Source organism: Lupinus angustifolius, chromosome LG18, assembly GCF_001865875.1.
Source record: "Lupinus angustifolius cultivar Tanjil chromosome LG18, LupAngTanjil_v1.0, whole genome shotgun sequence".
Classification (NCBI taxonomy): domain Eukaryota; kingdom Viridiplantae; phylum Streptophyta; class Magnoliopsida; order Fabales; family Fabaceae; genus Lupinus; species Lupinus angustifolius.
In genome coordinates this window covers 9,347,788-9,367,476 of record NC_032026.1, presented here as the reverse complement: position 1 = coordinate 9,367,476, position 19,689 = coordinate 9,347,788, and the positions used below count along the sequence as shown (strand labels likewise).

Here is a 19,689-nt window from a genome sequence, read left to right as displayed (position 1 = left end):
ATCTCTCCTCATATATAACTATTTTTTTATGTTTATTGTTATTATATAAATAAACAAGAATATATTTATATATAGCCTTAATAATTAATTAATTATTTGAGTTATCCAAATGAACTATTTGACCTAAGCTGAGCAGTTCGTGAACTTTAAATGAGTTGAACTTGAGCTAAAAAAATAAATCGTATCAAACTCGAGTTGAATTTTGAGCTTAGCAAATCCTTATTGAATTGAACCGAGCTGAATTTTGGTTTGACTTATTTCCAACCCAACCCATACATGACATTATGTGTTTTTTATTTATTTTGAACAACACATGATAAGAGGTAGAGTATGAGATATTGTTTGTACCTAATGTGGCATTAATATTACTTTTTTGGGAAAAAACAAATATGAACTTAATATGAGGTGTGCATCAACCAATTGGGAACTAAAATTGTAGGAAGATGTATGACTAATATAATAAAAATGCAATGATTACAGGTTGAAGATGGGGAATCATGGATTATGAATGGATAATAGGAAATTATGGATTATAAAATGAGGAAGATAAATGTAAATATTGAAAAGATTTAAAAGGTGAAGTGAGTAGTTGAAAAGTGACATGGAGAAAGAGTTTGAGAAATGGAACAAAGAATGGGGGTGAGTAAACCCCAAGCCTATATGGTCATCTAGTTTGGCCTAATCATGATTGAGTTCAAAGATTGTTGGATTTCACTAGTTTTATGGTTGGGTTAAGGTTCAAAAAATTAGATTCAGTCAATAGTTAAGGTTGAGTAAGAGATAAACATGACATGATCCATGTCATGGTCATTCATTTATTACGTTTGTATTTGTGTCCATTCAATTTTATACGGAGTAATACATCTTTTTGACACAAACGTTGATTCTCTAATTATTATTGTATATATATGATTAGCAAAATATCTGCATATATTTCATTTCGTCAAATTACATATCTACGATAGTAAGTAATATTAAAGAATTAATTGTGTTTAGTTCAAGTTCAAAGGTTGGCATAATATATATTTAAAGTTGAGTTAGCTTCAGATTTATGGTCGGTTTAAAAAACAACTCAACCAACATTTAGGAAATCTCTTGCTTTTTTATCTCTTTTGAGCTGGGTGAAACTGGATTATGAGGGGTATGAATGTCATATCCGTTGAAATAAACGGCCAATTCAATAAGGTTTTGTTGTTCCCTTCCCGTCCGTCTCTTATTTTCTGATTGGAACTCTCTCACTTTTTTTCCTACTTCTTCTGAACTCTGTTTGCTTTGTGGTGTGGCTTGTGAGGGTTTTTGAATGAGTTTAGCTGCAATAATCATGGGTCCATAACTGAGGTAAACATTTCAATTACCCCGATTTTTATTTCCTATAATAATTCATATTATATAAGTTCCATTTACTTTTATGCATTTTCTTTTTATATTTTAGATTATGTATTCATCCCCATACGCAAATGTTGTTTTCCTTGGGAATTAATGTACAAATATTTTGGTTTTGACATTATACACAGATTTAAAGAGATCACTATGCATATAGTTTAAAGTTTATAATTTGTTTCAATTTTCTGATATGGGAAGTGTCCACTTTAGATATCAAATTTAAATGTACAAATAATATGGTTGGCGCAAAAGTGACAAACTAATATCACCCTTTTACATTTCACCTAGTAACCCTCAAATTTTGGAACTATTTTTTATATGCAATTGCCCAACCATGTAATCAGAACTTCTTTTCATTTCACATGGGGTTAGAATTTGTATAGAGGGTTAAATAGAAATCTTCCAATTACTCCATTTCTACCCTACTGGGTTATTATTCTCCTTTTTTGGATGGGGATGTTCTCTCACTAGAGAATCTAGTAGTGGATGATGATTATCACATTCCACAACAACAAAAATTAACGACTATGATTTTAAGTTATTTTTAATAAAAAAATTAAAATTTATTTTTTTAGCTTTACTCCTTGCTTTTTATTTTCTTATAGCTCCTGTGGGGATTGAAGTTTGAGGAGTTGGAGGGTATATTCCTAGACAATACACATGCTTAGGCTACAAAGATTTCTAATCCTACTTATTGGTACATTGTTAAATGGTCATTATTGCAGTTTGTAGTAATCACAAAATTTGACACTGTACAACACCGTTGCCATAATTATTCCGTGGACTAATGATTTATATGCTGAAAGCTTCTTTCTTTTCTTATGTCATGCTTATACTTTTTTCCACTTTTAACTTTTTTTTTGTTGAATCTTTTATCTATAAGCATGTTCTATGATCATTCTCCGCTTATACCTTTCACTAAAGAAAAAGAGAGAAAAAAAGTACAATCCCCAATCCAGGAACGCATCAAACATTATCTAACATGTGGATAGGACTCTTTACAGTGGAGATGAATCCAGATTCATTCCAATACTGAATGAAGATGGTGCTATATGTCATAAATACTTTTTTAATGATTTAAATTTGTAAATTATTTTTAAAAAAAATAATTTTACAAAATATCAAACTCTTCGTTTATCTTATATTACAATATTCACTACATCAGGGTAAAATAATTACTTAAAATTGTCATTTAACAACGTTTTTGGGACGCTTTCTATGTGAGTGCAGTAGTACATAAGGTTACATTCAACAATATTTTTTGAAGCGCCGTAGAAAGTAGATATTTAATAGCGTTCATTGAAGCAAACGCTATTAAATGTCTACTTTCTAAATAAGACAATATATGTCCCAGACATTATATCAAACACATGACAAATATGTCTAGCTCCACCACATTTACAATATATTTGTTAAATCATCAACGACTTCAGCTACATTCCACCCTTAACAGATTCCAATATTATAAAATAACATATTAGTAATGAGATCTTAAGCAAATTGTTCATTCTTTCTTCTCTAATGTGCAAGTCCTTACAAAGTGTTCATGGTTCCTCAATGATTAATGCAAGCTACAAATACAAATAAAAAATGTCATCTCTAAACAAGTTGCAAAAGTTATGAAAAAAAATACAAAATTAGCAACAATTGAGAAAGAATATTTACCATTATACTCAAACCTTGTGTTCTAAACCAATGAACCATAACAAAAAACCTAGAACACCATAGCTACATAATTTCAGAATAAATAAAGACTTGTTATTTATGGTGTAAATGCAAACATCAATACTGAATCAAAAAGAAATAAATGAGTTAAAATAAGATAACGATGAGAAAAAACAAAAAAAAACTGATAACTTGTTTGAAGAGAGAAACTAAAAACAAAAGAGAAAAAAATGTAACACATGGAGAAAAAAAAAAGTAAGAGAAATAATAAATGAATGATATGTGTATTATTGTATGAGAGATTTTGTTTTTAAACTTGAAAAGATTATCATCCACTAAAACAAGCGTTTAACAACGCTTATTGAAGAAGTGCTTTTAAATATATGAATGTATGATCTTTAACAATACTTACTTAAATAAATGTTGTTAAATATAATACATTTAACAACGCTTAAATATAATACATTTAACAACGCTTATTGAAAAAGTGATATTAAATACCATACATTTAAGCATTGTTATGATATTTTAAAGTATTGTTCATTTTTTAATCTCAATGCTTATCTTGTTCTCATATTTGATGTCACGTTCATGCCGCTCATTATAAGCATCTCAAACCCGTAAACTAGTTAGCAGTATCAGTATCACCTTTCACCACTAACACATAATATTTTACACTTCTGATCTATATGTCAATCTTGTCTGACTTATATATACAAATTTGAAATGTTAGCTTTGATCAAACAATATTCGGTTAAATGAAGGGAATGCATTTGTAATTGCTATTACTGTTAAGTTTGTTTTATATTGTAATGTAAACACTTTTAGTTTTAGTTGTATCTCTTTATATAATTCTTTTTGTTGTTCTTTTTATTGTTCTCTTTATTTTTTTTAGTCATTCCCCGCTAGCTGACTTAAATATGTGTTGTTAAAGATAACATATTTAACAATGTTTATTGATAAAGTATTGTTGAATATATGAATTGTGATATTTAGCAGTGCTTTCTTCGATAAGAGTTATTAAAAATAATACCTTTAACGGTGTTTACTTAACTAAGCGCTGTTAATTCTCTTTCACCTTATATTTAACAGCGTTCAACACATAAACATTGTTAAATATCAATTTTAGTATAATAATTCAATAGAATCTCACACCATAATACATTTATAAAGCATGTCCTTTCCTAATTCTGTTCTTATGAATAATGATTTATACACGTGGGTTGACATGACTTGTATATAGTAACGAGACGTACATTTTATATTGAGAAGCATTAATTAATGGTATTGAAATATGGTTTTGCATCAATGAGTAGTCGTCTAAATACAAGGAACTTGATCACTAACATGAAATCTAGGTCTTGCGCCATGAGTTTGTATATGCAAAAAATACTATTTGGGTCTCTCCATATGTGTCTTACCTTATACTAGCTAGAATTAGTCTCTCGTTATTTGAATGAAATAATACGCAAGGAAACTAAAAATGTATGATTTTGCTAATCATATACTTATGACAATGATTAAGAAAAAAATAGATATCTATCCAATGACTAAACATATTTTTGTAACCAGTTTTTTTTGTCTTAGGAGTAATGATTACGGAATCAAAAAATATACAGGGCTGATTTGAAATTAGTTTATTTAATAAATTGAGAATGGATATTTTTAATTTTTCAATAACTAACTTCCATTTTTGAAGGGTTGTAACAAAACATTTTCTAATTTACAAATATATCAATTTCAAGCACAAACTTAATTTTTTGCTTTCTTAATCTTCAAAGTAGATCGCTTAGTATAACTATTTGTAATTAACCCTATTTCTTATAGGTTGGGCTTCTCTCTGGTGTTGGAGAATTTAGTACGGAATGTAAATTCTAACATGTAACATCTAGAAATATTTAAGGATCCATATTTAATTTATTTTGAAATTAAATAAATGAAAATATAAAAAAATCATTTATCCCCTTATATTAAAGTATTGGAGGGTCAAGAAATGAAGTTCTATTCATTTCTTAGCCTTGCTAACCGATGTCTAAAGGCATTGTTTAGAAATTAAAGAAGGTTAATTTTTATTGAGATATTAATTACATCGAATATCAATATTTAAAATCTATATCATTCAATTAAAATTACTTTTCTATTTTCACTAAAAGCCAATTATATCGAAAATGCTTTTAAAATTTTATTTAAAAGCCTTTTAAAGTTTTAAGATACTTTCTATGCATCTTAGGAATACTGTACTAAATATTTAAAAGACTTGTAAACATTTATCTTAAAATTATCAATTACGTAATAAATGATTGACTAGTCATAGCAAACTATGACCATTGTATTTCCCTCAAAATAAAGTTATAAGATTCAGAACATAGTAACAAAATACACATAATAACACTGTGGGTAGTTCCCCTTTTTCTCCAAAGCAGAAAAGTTCACAAACACAAGCAATACTATTATGCTTTCTCATCAAACAATTATCACATGGTGCTAAACATATTTTAATTTGGTGCTTTTAAATAAACATATAACTTTAATTCATTAGTATATGATTAACGGTTTGTGCGTGTTTGAAAGCAAGGAATGGTCAACTTGTGCCAAATTTAATGGTAAAAATAATAGAGTTCACAATGGCAAAGATGTAACTGAGGTTGAATTTACTTTACTCAAATTAAAACACTTCTCCTATTAGAACATGTAAGAAATATGTTTATTATGAAATGAATGAGTATATTATTTCATTGTTTGAATGAAATAACTCTTGAATAAAAAGTTATCAATAAAATGTCAAGACTCTTGAGAAAGAGTTTATATATAGTGTTTGATGGAAGCACTATACTAACACGAAAAAAGAATCATAAGTATTGTTCATATCTTTACCCATAAAGATTGCTCTATCAGCCATCACTTAAGCAAGGGCATAGTAAGAACGAGAAGGGGATAAAAGAGTTTCTCTATAAACCAAGAACACTACACAACAGCTAAATGAAGAATTGTATGATAAAGGTTATTAATCTATAATCATTCTTATGATGTGAAAACTATGATTTCTTAAGATTCATTTAGACATATCTTCCATGAATAAACTAACAGAACTTACCAAAAACAATGTACCAAATATAAAGCAATGTGCAAGTACTCAATTATTTTTCTCTCTGTGTGAATGGTACAATTACATTGTAATAAAAATTCGTTCTCTTTTGTGGATTATATATATATATATATATATATATATATCAAGCTAATTAGCCATTAAATTATTAAATCTTGGTTCATGATTGTTATAGAAGGTGATATGTTAATGTTTTGAGAGTCCTCAACCATATTCTGACTACAGTTATAACGTCATTGTCCTAAACCTCAAAGTTTTGGAATTTTCTGAAATGGCGACCACTGCAATTTAAAAATGTGTTAAGCAGAAACTCGAAACTGGAGAGAGAGAAAAAAGTGTGTAATTAAGATCCAAATAAGATATCTGGATTAATTATGAGCGTGATGAAAATGACCCAATTCCCCTAGAAATCTGATTCATGCCAGGATTGAACCGTAAGCACCCTAACGACCCTTGCTTGTAAGGCAACGAAGTCTTTTTCTTCATCTCCTCAGAAGCAGCCCGGTTCATAGTGTAATGCAACTCATGAGCCGAAACCGGTCCTCTCCTTCTGCTAGAAACGGAACCGGAATTTTGAGTGGACCGAAAACTTGAGTTCTTAACATCCTCTTCTGTTGCAGCTTTCTTAGACAGAACATCATAGTTCCTCAAAGGGTCCTTGTCTGTTGCTCTTCCCTCTGAAGCACTCCTGAACAGTAGAAAATCTTTCAGCCTCCATTTTCTGTACCCTTTTGTGAAGGGAATCGATAACAAGAACGAAAGATACGAGGAGGAAGATTTCGTGTTGCTTGTTTTTGAAGAAACAACTTTTTCATTTGTTTCATGCATGATGTTAGAGACTCTAAATGGTGACAATGATCTTGTTCCTTTTCGACCATAAGAATAAGAAGAAGAAACCCTTTCTCTCCCTCGCGGTTGTTGTTGTTGTTCTCTTCTACGTGTTTCTTCTAATGCCATTTCAAAAGGGTCATGATAATTATCTCTCTTTTGGTTATGGCATGGAGAAAATATTATTTTCTTTCCCTTTTTAGGCGACCTCGGAGAAGTGGTTCCTTCTCCAGAATGCAATCGCGGTGGCGGCTTCAAGGGTTTAATCTTTCCGCCGTCGAAGAGTTCATCGGCGGCGGAAAGAGAAGGTGGTTCGAGTTGGCCACTGAAGTTGAATTCAAAACCATCATCTTTGGGAAAACCAGGTTGTTGTTCCCATTGGAAAGGAGTGGAGGAAGAAGAAGAAGAGTGTGTGGTGGTGAAGTTGTTGAGTTGGTTGAGGAAAGTGGAAACTCTAATGGGGCTGATAGGGGCACTAGAGAAGAGGTTACCAAAACGTTGAGGGCTTGAAGGAGCGGTGATATATGGGGAGGAGCAGTTGCTGTCAAAGTTGAAGTCCAACGCCGTAGAAGGAGGAGGAGCCACCGCTACCACCACTTCCATCTCACTATGTGTGATGAGAGAGTTTGAAATGTGGCTAGGGAAAATGGCTGTGATGATATGATATATAAAGGAAGAAAGATAAACACTGGTTCGAATTGAGGCGTAGTTATTCTCCTCTCTTCCAAACTAAAACAAAAAATGTATGTGAAACAGTTTGATACTGTCATTATAGTCTCTCTCATTTATTTTTCATTTTCAAAAAAGTCATACAAATAAATGGTATATGATAATGTATAAATTTTTATATTAATGGTGTATAATTTAAAAAAATGATTAATGTAAGAATTGGTTGGTAGATAATATAATTGTAGTTATCTATTTGATTAAGAATGCTGAGATATGTACTAGTATTAAGTATTAACTCATATAAATAAAAGCAAAGAAAAATAGAGATTTTTTGAGAAAATGAGGAAGAGGAAAGAGAGAGGAAAAGGAAGAGAGTGGGAAAAGTTGACTTGAGTAAAAGACTAGTCATAGGAAGACACCTTCGTAAGATCTAACAACTATTTTTCTGACATTATTTATTGTTTTGTTTTCCTTGTTCTACATTCTTTCTATGGGTTAGTTGGTGTGTGATTTCACCTTATGTCATTCTATGATAATATGTTTTTACCATTGATTATATATATCCTTTTATTTTTCTTGTTTTTTTAGTTATTCCTGTTGAGGAAAAAGTCTAAAGCTAAGGGATTGTCCCATTTTCAGCATGGGATGAGGTGTGAATTCATGATGTTGCTGCAGCAATTAGCTACTTTATAATTATTCTGGTAATGAGATAATAATAATGTTTATAAGAAAGCAAGTTAAAACATTTATTATGAAAAGGATGTGACCCAAAACCAATTTAATTTGTTTTGTGTAAATTACCTAATAAGAATTGAATGAAAGATAATACACTTTTCTTCCCCTTTTTAGAATGGAAACAAGGAAATTTTAATATATACTACTATTTATCAGTCTTTTATTAAAACGAAAAATACAAAAGATGTTTGGGAAAAGTAATGCCTTGGTACTACATTCTTTTCCCTGGTTTGTTTTATCAAAGAAGAAAATCATATCTTGTCTCTCATTTTCACTTGAACCAAAACAAATTAAAGCATAAGGTTTTAGACAAAGAAGTCATTCAAATTTTTAGAAAACTTCCATTGGAAAAAAGAGAGGCTTATGCTGGCAAAAGAAGAAAAGAAAGAAGCAAAGAGAAAGAGAAAGGAACATGCAAAATAGAGATAAAGGAAAAATAGGTTTGCTCTCCATCCTATATATGATAGCAGTTAGGTTTACTGATTTGTCTAGCTCACTCTCTTTCTAATTTTGTTGGTTAATTTTACTAGGAATGGTATATTTTCTAGACTTTTAAAATTCAAATACTCCAAGGTCTTGGCCTCAAAAAGCAGAAAAGTTTTCTCATGTCCTAATCTTCTCTTATAAAGGTAAACTTCAGTCTTCTTCATCTACTGAGAAATATACATATGATGTTCCATGCAATTGCCAAGTGAAGAATATTCTAAACAGATATCATATGTCCGGAACAGTGTCTTATTCTCTACTCTAAACTAATCAAAATGTTACTTTTTATTTTTTAAATTTTTTTATTCATGTAACAAAAAATAATATTATGATTGGCTTGAAGTAAAAAATAAGACACCGTTGTCTTATTCGCTACTCCAAGCTAATCAATTAATAACACAACATGAATCCACCACAAGGAGAAAATAGTGAAATTCATTAAGCATGTAGTATTAAGTTTTTATAATTCTATATTTGGTAGTACAACAAATTCAATGGGATTCTTAAATCACACAGCCCTCTTATCCAAAAATTAAACTTTCAGATCCCTAATAGGATATAAGCTTATTTGTTATTAACCCATCTAAAAGGATATAAGCTTATGTGTTATTGTTGATCAAGCTTAAATCATAACAAGAAGCTCAACAGATAGGTAGTGGTTTTGAGGTATATAATATAAGTAAATAAACTATCTCCTTAGGAGATAATTTATCTCCTTAAAACCATTTATTGTTTGACATATGTATTATTTTCATTATTTATATGAGTTTTTATTTTAAAATATATTACTAAAAGAAAATTAAGATACATGTCAAACAATAAATAGATTTAATGAGATAAATTATTTTATAGTATAGTGAGATACTTTTCTTATAATATAAATGATTAAGTAACCATAACATCATATTTGATTAGTGCCTATTTTGGATTAAGAGGTAGTTGGAGAGATTTAAGACTTACATGATTCACTTGACAATTATTATTATAATAAAGATTTATACATAATAAATACATTATTATTGTGTGGATACATCTTCTCTTATCGGTTTCCCGTCAAAGCATGTTATATATAATATTATTGAGTATTGATAGTCACTTAAGAGCTAAACACAGATATAATTCATACAAACATGAAATTTGTATTATGAATGTAATATCATTCATTATCATTATAATGATTTATATATACTCAATATATTATCTATTATTTATTTGTATTATTATATTTAAATGTTAATAATAATCAAATATAAATAGTAAATGATATAATGATAGTGTATAACTTTTTGGTACATACATATTTTTCTAATTTATTATTAGCTAAAATACTTGGAATTATATTATTTAACATATAGACTGTGCAGTATCTTATTACTAGGAGAAGCTGTCTACCTCAAATAGGCTTGATTGTTAATGCTTGGACAATTGAAGGATATAGGGTCAAGTGGGGCATGTCCACCACTCACTAAACCAACTTAAATGGAAGCAAGTATAACCTTTTTTTTTATAATTTATTAAAATATTTATGGAAATTAAGATTTCACTAGTTATGGTTAGTTTTTTGGTTGAATCATTTTAAATTCTTAATTGATTAAGAAAATAAAACTGAAATGTTTCTACATTGTTTCTCTCTCTATTTAAATGTTGAAGACTTAAACATTAAGTCTATTTGAATAATTAGAATAAGACACTTACTCAATCTATGCTTTTTCTCTTATATCTGTATATACATCTATTTTATATTAATAATATTGAATCCCTTATCTTTCCATACTCATCCATATACAATATTTCTATGGGATGTCCCAACCAATCATATATAAATATATTTACAATCTAATAAAAAAATGTCAATGTCCAATGGTTATGTTGTCTCTTCTGTTCTTTTGTTTTTGACTAGCGTCCAACGGTCAGTAATTAGAGAAAAACTTATTTATATATATATACATATACATAGATAGATATTTAATAAAATTTTGATAATGTATTAAAATTTTAAATATAATATATTGTATATATATGTTTTTTAAATATAATATATTGTATATATTTCTATAAAAGTTTTTTCTCCTAATTTATGTTGAATAACGTTGTGGCTATGACCCTTCCATTTTGAAAACGTGATCCTATGAATATATTTGTTTGAATAAAAATATCATGAATATGTTAATCATACTGATTGGTCTCTTTAATTAAGGTTACTAACCATGACAATTGTTTAACTAGTAGTACTATTTGACTTCGAAATTTTTTAAATCGACTATGCCACATTGCTTCTAGTGCGGACGAATTCTCACAAAACTAATTTAACATTGAATGTAAGATTTAATTAAACATTGAATGCAAAGATTTTATATACAACACATTATCTATAATTCATTTTTTTGTTACCTAAGTTTAGTTAATAATATTTTTTTGTTACTGCGATATCCTCTCGCCCTTTTAGGTAAAGAATTAATTTATTTTAGTTTATGGTTGTCCCTCCCAAGTTTCAATAAGTGTCATTCTCAGGAATCGAACATTGACCTTTTGGTCATTTTAGAATCTACTTGGTGTCTTGTTGATAAAATTAATAATGATTAAACATGAATGATATGTGATATAATAACTATATAAAAAAAAATATTTTGTCAGTACATTTTTATTTTCTCTAAGAAATATTGTACATGAGTACTCTCTTAATTATGAAAGGCCTGTCAATGGCTATAATATCCGATGGTTTACTTATACAATAATTACTCATGAACGCACTTTATAAAATATCAAGCAAAATTTGACATGTACTTGCAAATTCCAACCAGAAGAGGAAAAAATACCCGTTAACTAAAAGCACTGATTATATTTTGTTTGCTAATATAAAACTTTCCTAATGTGTCCGATTTTTTTGTAAGATTTGCACATTGTTAATTTATCCCTAGTTGGAACATTTTTTGTATACTGCTTCTACTGTAAGCCAATCCATGGTTCTATGTGAGAACAATTCAACTTCGATTTCTGAAGAATGACCCTTGGGGAATTTTGAGTTATATTTTCAAACTACAATTTCAAAGAACTCCAGTAACAGAAAAATAAAAGTAAAATTATTCAAGAGCTCTATATGAATATCAAATCAAATCTATATGAAATCTATAGATAACTAAAATCACAAACAATCCCACATGGTGAGAAAACTATGGGCTGTGCTTTGTCATTGTTAGTAATTAATTAACTAATTGCAATGAAATTCATCCCCTCTTGATGCTTATTGACCAGAATTATTATATCAAATCAGTTCTATACTTGAGTTAAGTTTGCTCCCGGAGAAAATGTTTGATCAAATTGTAACTATACTTTGATTAAAATAATATACGTCTATCCAAAAAAGCTTACAACCTCGGACAAATTTGTTGATGTCAACCTGATAGGGTAAATTGGGAGTAACCAGATTGCTCTCAATGATAATTTCTCATTTCACTTACGATGTATTTGTGAATTGCTTTTTGAAAGGTAATGGAGAGAATGGAAATACTTTAGAGCTATGAAATACACTCATAAGATGGCTCTCAAACCCTCCATTTCTCTTCTTTCTTCTCTAAAAATTAACTCTCAAACAGACCCTATAAGATATAAACACTCTATCAAAAGTGTATTTTATAGTTCCCGAGCATTCTCTTTCCACAGAAAATGCTTAACTAGACTCAAACCTTACTATGCACCAATGTCGTTTTCCCATTCTCTACTCCACTCTTATCCCCCCATTGTAAAATCTATTTTTGGTTTAGACCACCTACCACAGATGCAATTTTATTCAAGTCCTGAACATCCACAACATGATAAAGTTAACTAACTCTTAGTAGGGATTTTTTTAATACACTAAACTTAAAACCCAAAACCTTTCTATGTAACTCCTAAACAACCTACCCATTGAACCTAAACAAAAAATAGAATATCTTAAAAATTCTCAGTTATTATTAAAATTTACTCCAAAACCCTACTTAGTGTGAGAAACTGAGAATTAACAAGTTTCAGATTCAGATTCTATTTGAAGTTTCTCCAAGACATTGTACTCTGAAAATAAGTATTCAAAATAATCATGGCCTGGACCAATGAAGTTTCAAAAGTTAAAAAATAAATAAAAATACCCGAGCCATACTATATGGTCAGGGTACACTCCAAAATTTCAGACATCAAAATATTAATACAGTCTTATGGCATACCAATATAACCCAACTACAAACTTTAAAATAATACTACAGTTTAACTTATAGAGCAATAAAATCCACCCTATTTCAAAATACTGAGTTCTGCTACATCCCCTTAGGAATCTCCTTCAAGTGTAGCAGCAGAATTAATTGCTATATCCTGGTTCTGTCTCACAGCATATCCATTGCCTCCATAACCCTGACCACCATAATGGCTTCTATCAGAATCATTCCTCCACTGTCAGATATGAAGGAATTAAATTAGAGTTGTGTTCGATCATTAAAAGTGCATCTAAAAGTTCCTTTTAATTACCCTTTTCTATAAATTTGGGGAGCCGGATTTGTATAGTTCAGATTTTCGAGATTTAACATACAAGACAACTGATTTTGTAACATAAATGATTTTGGAAAATGAAGGAATTTATTGTCAAACTCCCAAACTAAAGTAGAAAGTAATTAAATTTGAAAGTGTAACGCTAATTGACAACTCTTCATAGCAACAACTAACTTGATGTCAAAGGTATGAGTATGAAAGTTAAAAACATTGTAAAAAACTAGGGCATAAAAGAAGATGTAGCAAGTCATGATAGAATAGGAAGATAGGGTTGATGCCTTGATGGATGTGCCGATAAAAAAGGAAGATACATAACAAACTACAAAAATAATGCAATGATGCCTATACTCCTTATCATAAATAGTTTCAGAGTTAGTTCACAAAACAACAAACTGAACATGCATGAGGAGAAATGAGATTTAACTAATTTTCACATTAGATAGTCAAAGGTAAAAATGCTAAGAAATGAAATGAGTTCACAAAAAAGGAAAGGCAAATTCACATGCTTATTTCCTGGACTGCAAGAAGCCAGACATAATATAAGATAATAACAAGTAAACAACCTACAAGAAATAATGGACCACAATGATGCCTATACTGCCATATCATAAATAGTTCCAAAGATTTAGATCATAAAAACATCAAACTGAACACGCTTGAGAAAATAATGAGACAACCAATTTCCCCATTAGATACTCAGGTAAAGATATTAAAAAAGGAATTGAGTTCAGTTCACACAAAAAGGTAAAACAAACTCACATGCTTGTTTCCTGGACTGCGACCCCAAGAAAGACGCACCGTCTGCTTCCCAATCACTGTCCCATTCAATGCCTGAATTGCTTCCTCAGCACTCTTTCTGTAACCGAGACGACAGAAAGCATAAAAAATAGCTAATGTATCCAGGGGGAATAAGACATCACTAATGATAATGGCAATTGGAATCTATTACATGGTTAGCAATGTGATTGGTGCGTGACAAGGTTATGCAGTTTGGGATTTCTCTAGGTATATGGAATGGAGTGGTATATTTATTCGGTTCAATATTTAGTATTGGAATTTGCTTAGCATTGGATCGTTGTAAAAAATGAAGCACATGTCAGAAAATGTCTTAAATTTCAACTATATATTACCTACTCGACAATTGACATCTATTTCTTTTTGGCAGTCTACTAATCATAGGCCCAAAACACCAAGGGACCTTTTTTATTGATTTATTATCTTTAGTGATGCTTGTGTTTTACAAGTTTTGAACTTGCATCCTCTAGGGTTTAGTTTTGTTCTCCACCCCGTGTCTCCCACTCTCTCTCTCTCTCTCTCTTTGCGGCTTTCATCAGATTCTTGCATGTTGCACGCAGCAGTTGTGTTGCTCCTGCTCCAAAAGCCTTCTTCACCAGCTCTCTTATCTATCTTATCTCCCTCATCTCACTTGTCAGTTTGGAATGCTCTTATGAGCATTTTAGGGTTGTCACAAATAGCCACATTTGGGAGCCAATGAACATTCCCAAACATGAGACATGAAGGAATTAATGAATACATGATTTCAAGCACAAAAAAGGTTAGAATTTTGGAGGATTCTTTTACCCATCTCAGGACTACATATTCCAATTACATTTCACATTAAACCCCTTGGGGTTGCAATTACATGCAAGTTTTAATCCATGTCTATGTTAAGTGATACCACAAAAATACCTTTCAGCAAATTGAACAAAACCACACCCTTTACCCACTGGAATCTTCACAGAGACAACCTCACCAAATTGCAAAAATGGTTGTCTGAGATCCTCATCACCGATATCAGAATCAAGCCCTCCAACAAATATCTGTATCAAAGATCGGTTACTGAGATATCAAAGGAAGCCAGGGTGGTTAATAGTATAAAAAGTTAAATAAGCAGACTCACAGTTGTGTTGTTAAGATCCCCTTCAGATTGGGAACCTTGAGTCACAGCACCATTAGAAGGATGTCCACCAGCCAACACCACAGCTGATTAAAGAAATATAAAATCATTGAACGATCTATTATGTAGCATTATATATATATGTGATAGGCAATGTTTTTTACGGGGAGGGGCAACTTGTGCAATAGTCAGAGTTTGAACCCGGGTTATCACACTTTATGCCCTGTGGCTCTACCAAGGGAGCTAACTCTTGGGGACCGAAGCATAATATATGGTATAACGTATTCCAGTGATAACCATGTAAACAATAAACTTAAACAGCATGCCTGGCTGGCAATATATACATTTTAAAACAATGAACGTTACTGCCTGGTAATGTATTCAAGCGTCTAATTTCAAAGATATTTGGATAATATAAGACAAGAGATAGGAAATGAAATAGAAATAAAGGCATCACAAAAATGCACAATAAGAATTATAAATAACAAACCCTGTGACTGTGAAGAATATTGTTGAGGATATCCATAAGTTTTCTTTGGGGTTGCAACACCTACTCTCATAGGCCTACTTGAACAATAAACGCCATTCATTTCAGTCATTGCCCTTGTCTTCTCATTTTCATCACCAAACCTAACAAAGCCATAACCTTTTGAACGACCAGTATTAGCATCAATGACAACTTTAGCTCCCTTAATAGAGGAATATCTGGTAGCAAAAGTCTCTTGCAGTATAGCATCAGTAACCTCTATGGCCAAGTCCCCCACAAATACAGAGAGATCAGAAGTAGCATCAGAGGATCTCCTTTCACCCATACTGAATGAAGCCCAGTTCATACGAAATGGCTGATCGGTATTTGGCATTGTCGCGCCACTATAGTTCTGCAAGACTTTCTCAGCTGTTGCTCGCGAATAAAACTCAACAAATCCATATCCCTCCGACTGACCAGTTAGCTTATTTCGTATGACCTTGGCTGATACAACCTGCATATAATATAAGGCACAACACAACGTCAAAAACATTTGCTTGCCAATGCACTAACTATTAGATGAGCTCCTTTCAAGAAGCTAATGGAAATTTCACAAGAAGAAAGGTTTATAAATGCATCAAAGTGATCAAACTAGTAATGGATGATGGTCAGCAATGAATCTTTAACATACGTAAATTTCACAAACGAGGACTAAAAGGATAAGCAGATGTGGCTACCATTAGACACTATTTTCAGAGTGCAATTAAATTAAAAGATCTAAAATATATTACGTTCATGAAAACTCTGGTCAACAGGAATGGCAGTCATTCAGTTAATGCAGTGCTCTCATAGTTGCAATGTAAAGGATTGAAAATGGAAAATCTAATGGAAATTTTCACTTCTTACAGCCCTAACCCATATGGAAAATCCAACAATCATGTACAAATCGAGGAACTTAATGCAAAATTTAGATGCCAAATCATGCAACCAACTTCTCGGAAGAACTAAATATGAAAGTTGCTGCTGTAATAACTTCATGTTATAAATCAAGCTTAATCACATGAACAAATCAACTAAATCAGCAAAATTAAATGTGAAAGTCGATGCAGTAGCAACTTTCAGATATAAATCAAGCTTAGTTATACAAAACAAATGAACTAAAACATCAAAATTAAATGTGAAAGTTGATGATGTATAACTCACAGTTATAAATCAAACTTTAATTATGAAATGGAAACACAGACATTCAGCAACACAAAGATACAATAAAATCTATAAGCAATTATGATAATCACTTCCTTTAAAAAAACACAAAAAGATTAATCATATTTAAATAAACTCCAAATCTAACAGATTAAAAAAATTCAATCCATTTAAACCTCTCCAGTATGAGCAAAGCAGTTATGGAGGTAGTTCTCATCCATCCAATGGTGAAGGTCACCGAGCCAGATCGTCTTGATCTCATCGGCGGAGAGTTGCTGCTGCTTGTGCTGGTGCTGCGGCGGCGTATGGTGTTTGATGTGGTGCTGTTGCTGATGTGGCGGTGGTTGCTGATAATGATGTTGTTGATGATGATGAAGATAAGGCATGTAATGTTGAGGATACATCATCATCTGTTGTTGCATCATGGCCATGGCTGTAGCTGGATATTGCATGGCCATCCATTGCTGTTGATACTGATGCGACTGTTGTTGTTGCTGAACCCATTGTTGTTGTTGTTGATTCTGTTGATTCAGATCGGAACCGTTGCTGGTTGGTTGAGACATTTTAGTTTAATTTCTCTCTATTTTTTTTGTTTTTTTGTTTTTCTCTCTTTGGTCTCTACCTTCTCTTGTTTTTGAGATTGAAGGAGAGGACCTGGTCTAAGCAAGGTTTTAAGTTGTGAAGAGAAGAGAAAAGGGGTTGGAACGGTAGGGTTGGTTTATTTATATAGGGGATAAATATATTACATTAGAATACCTTATGGTTGAGAAAATAATAAGAGAGAAAAAAGTATCAATAATATATGAGTTTTATATACATTATTATTGTAGCATAATTTTTAATTAATATTAATTTTTCAAAAAATAATAGAAATGGTTTATAGATTATGTACTAAATGTGTATAGATATTAACTCAAAATACTTAAATGGCTTAACACCCATGGAAGGGTTTGAATCTTGGGTTAAAAATATGTTAAGTTGTTAAGGGCTAAATAACAATTAACAATAAGTTACTCCGAATAAAAATATGTTAAGTTGTTAAGGGCTAAAAAAATTATGATTATATATCCTTATCAAATAGATAAGCCATATAGGTAAGAAAAATCATGAACTAAAAAAGAAAAGTTTATGTTTTTATAATTTTTCTTTGTAGTAAAGTATCATTTTTATTTCAATTGTGATACAAAATATGATAGATCTCTATTTGGGATGTTGAACCAATTTCTCTTCTCTTTCGTCCAATTTTCTCCCTCCTTTCATTCTTAACATCCAACTTTATTCTTATTTCTAATAAGAATATTTATTAAGATCAGTATTGTTGTAAGATTCTTATTTATTAATAATATTTATTTTATAAGAACATTTATGTTGTTATTTTTATCAAAAAAAAAATATGAACCACAGGCGAAGATGGATAGAGAGAAACTGTGAAGTAGGTAGGTTATAAAAAAAGTGATTTCTCATATTATGGTAAAAATTGGAAGTTATTCTCAATTTAAGAATATATGTATTAAATTATAAAATATTGTGTAGAACCTAAATAAAAATGAAGTTGATATTCTCCAATTTAGATGCTGTTATATTTTCTAGGAAAAAATCAATTTTTTTATTTCACATTAAAATTAATCATAATTACACTGTTTCAAAATGAATTTCATTGTGAATTTAATATTTATATTTATTAGGGTAAATGTTTTTACATAGTCATATCTATGGGTCAAAAATTATCATATGAAATGTGAATAATACGTTCACATTGTTAAAAATCTTTACAATATTAAAATATATCGATATATATAAAAATAAAAGTTTTTATCATTGATTACTAAATGTATATTTTTTTCTCTTCATATATTCCACATAGTAAAATAACGAATGATTATCCTATCAAAAATGATTATTTCCTTAAAAATTGCAATTTTATGTTGTCTTTAAAAGGGCACGTTCAAGTTACCGAGATTATTAATCTTTCACCTTAAACATCAATTATGGGAGGTAATAATGAAATAATTATTGATTTAGCTAATTTATTCATACTGATTAATATATGTGTTTGTTGATGAAGGTATGATAATAAAAACTTTCCATAGCTATTTAATGAATATTTGGGATAGAAATATAGGTAAGTTTAGAATTATGATAAATTATTATATGGCTAAATATTCATGGTCTTAATCAAATCCTCCTTATTGATATTAGATCAAAAATATAAAATTAAATGAATTTATTATGATTAATATTGTTTTTTGTGTTACCAAGATACCCCTTACCTTTTTTTGTTAAGGAATTAATACAATAGATCTTAAATAATTACAAAGGGTTAGAATGTGGTTGATGAACATATTTTAAGAAGAATTTAATATGTATACACTAACAGTATAAATGTTTTTTATACTGTCAGTCAATCATTCACCATTGATTTATTAATGATCATTGACTCTCAAACAAAAGTAATAAGTAATACAAATCAATTGTAGATGATGAGCTGAGAGTATAAAAAAATTTACATTGTAGTACACAGATTTTAAACTCTTTTAAGAATTATTCTTTTTAAAGTTAAATAATTACAAAGCTTTGCAATGTGCTTGAATCAAGATGAACCCCGTCTTAATTATGGAATACTTTTGGCATATATTTTTTTTGTTGATATAATCAAATGGTATCTTTCATGGTTAAGAAAATAATTAATTGAGTTCTTACTCATACCTTTTATTAAATATCTCTTCAATCGTAGAT

General features: G+C 30.3%; 2 protein-coding genes across 3 annotated transcripts; both read right to left on the bottom strand.

Annotated features, from left to right (window-relative positions):
• On the bottom strand, positions 6,335-7,661 carry LOC109332432. Its single transcript, XM_019567410.1, has one exon. The coding sequence runs from the start codon at positions 7,583-7,585 to the stop codon at positions 6,527-6,529; it is 1,059 nt and encodes a 352-aa protein (XP_019422955.1). The 5' UTR covers positions 7,586-7,661; the 3' UTR covers positions 6,335-6,526.
• On the bottom strand, positions 12,933-17,654 carry LOC109333175 (polyadenylate-binding protein RBP47-like). 2 transcript variants are annotated; one of them, XM_019568501.1, is made up of 7 exons: positions 17,609-17,627; positions 17,130-17,573; positions 15,775-16,264; positions 15,288-15,370; positions 15,077-15,207; positions 14,147-14,243; positions 12,933-13,291 (listed from the first exon to the last, which is right to left on the bottom strand). In XM_019568501.1, the coding sequence occupies exons 2-7, from the start codon at positions 17,514-17,516 to the stop codon at positions 13,169-13,171; spliced, it is 1,311 nt and encodes a 436-aa protein (XP_019424046.1). In that variant the 5' UTR covers positions 17,517-17,573; positions 17,609-17,627; the 3' UTR covers positions 12,933-13,168. The 2 variants fall into 2 exon arrangements, with proteins under 2 accessions (XP_019424046.1, XP_019424044.1); XM_019568499.1 differs by having other exon boundaries at positions 17,130-17,654.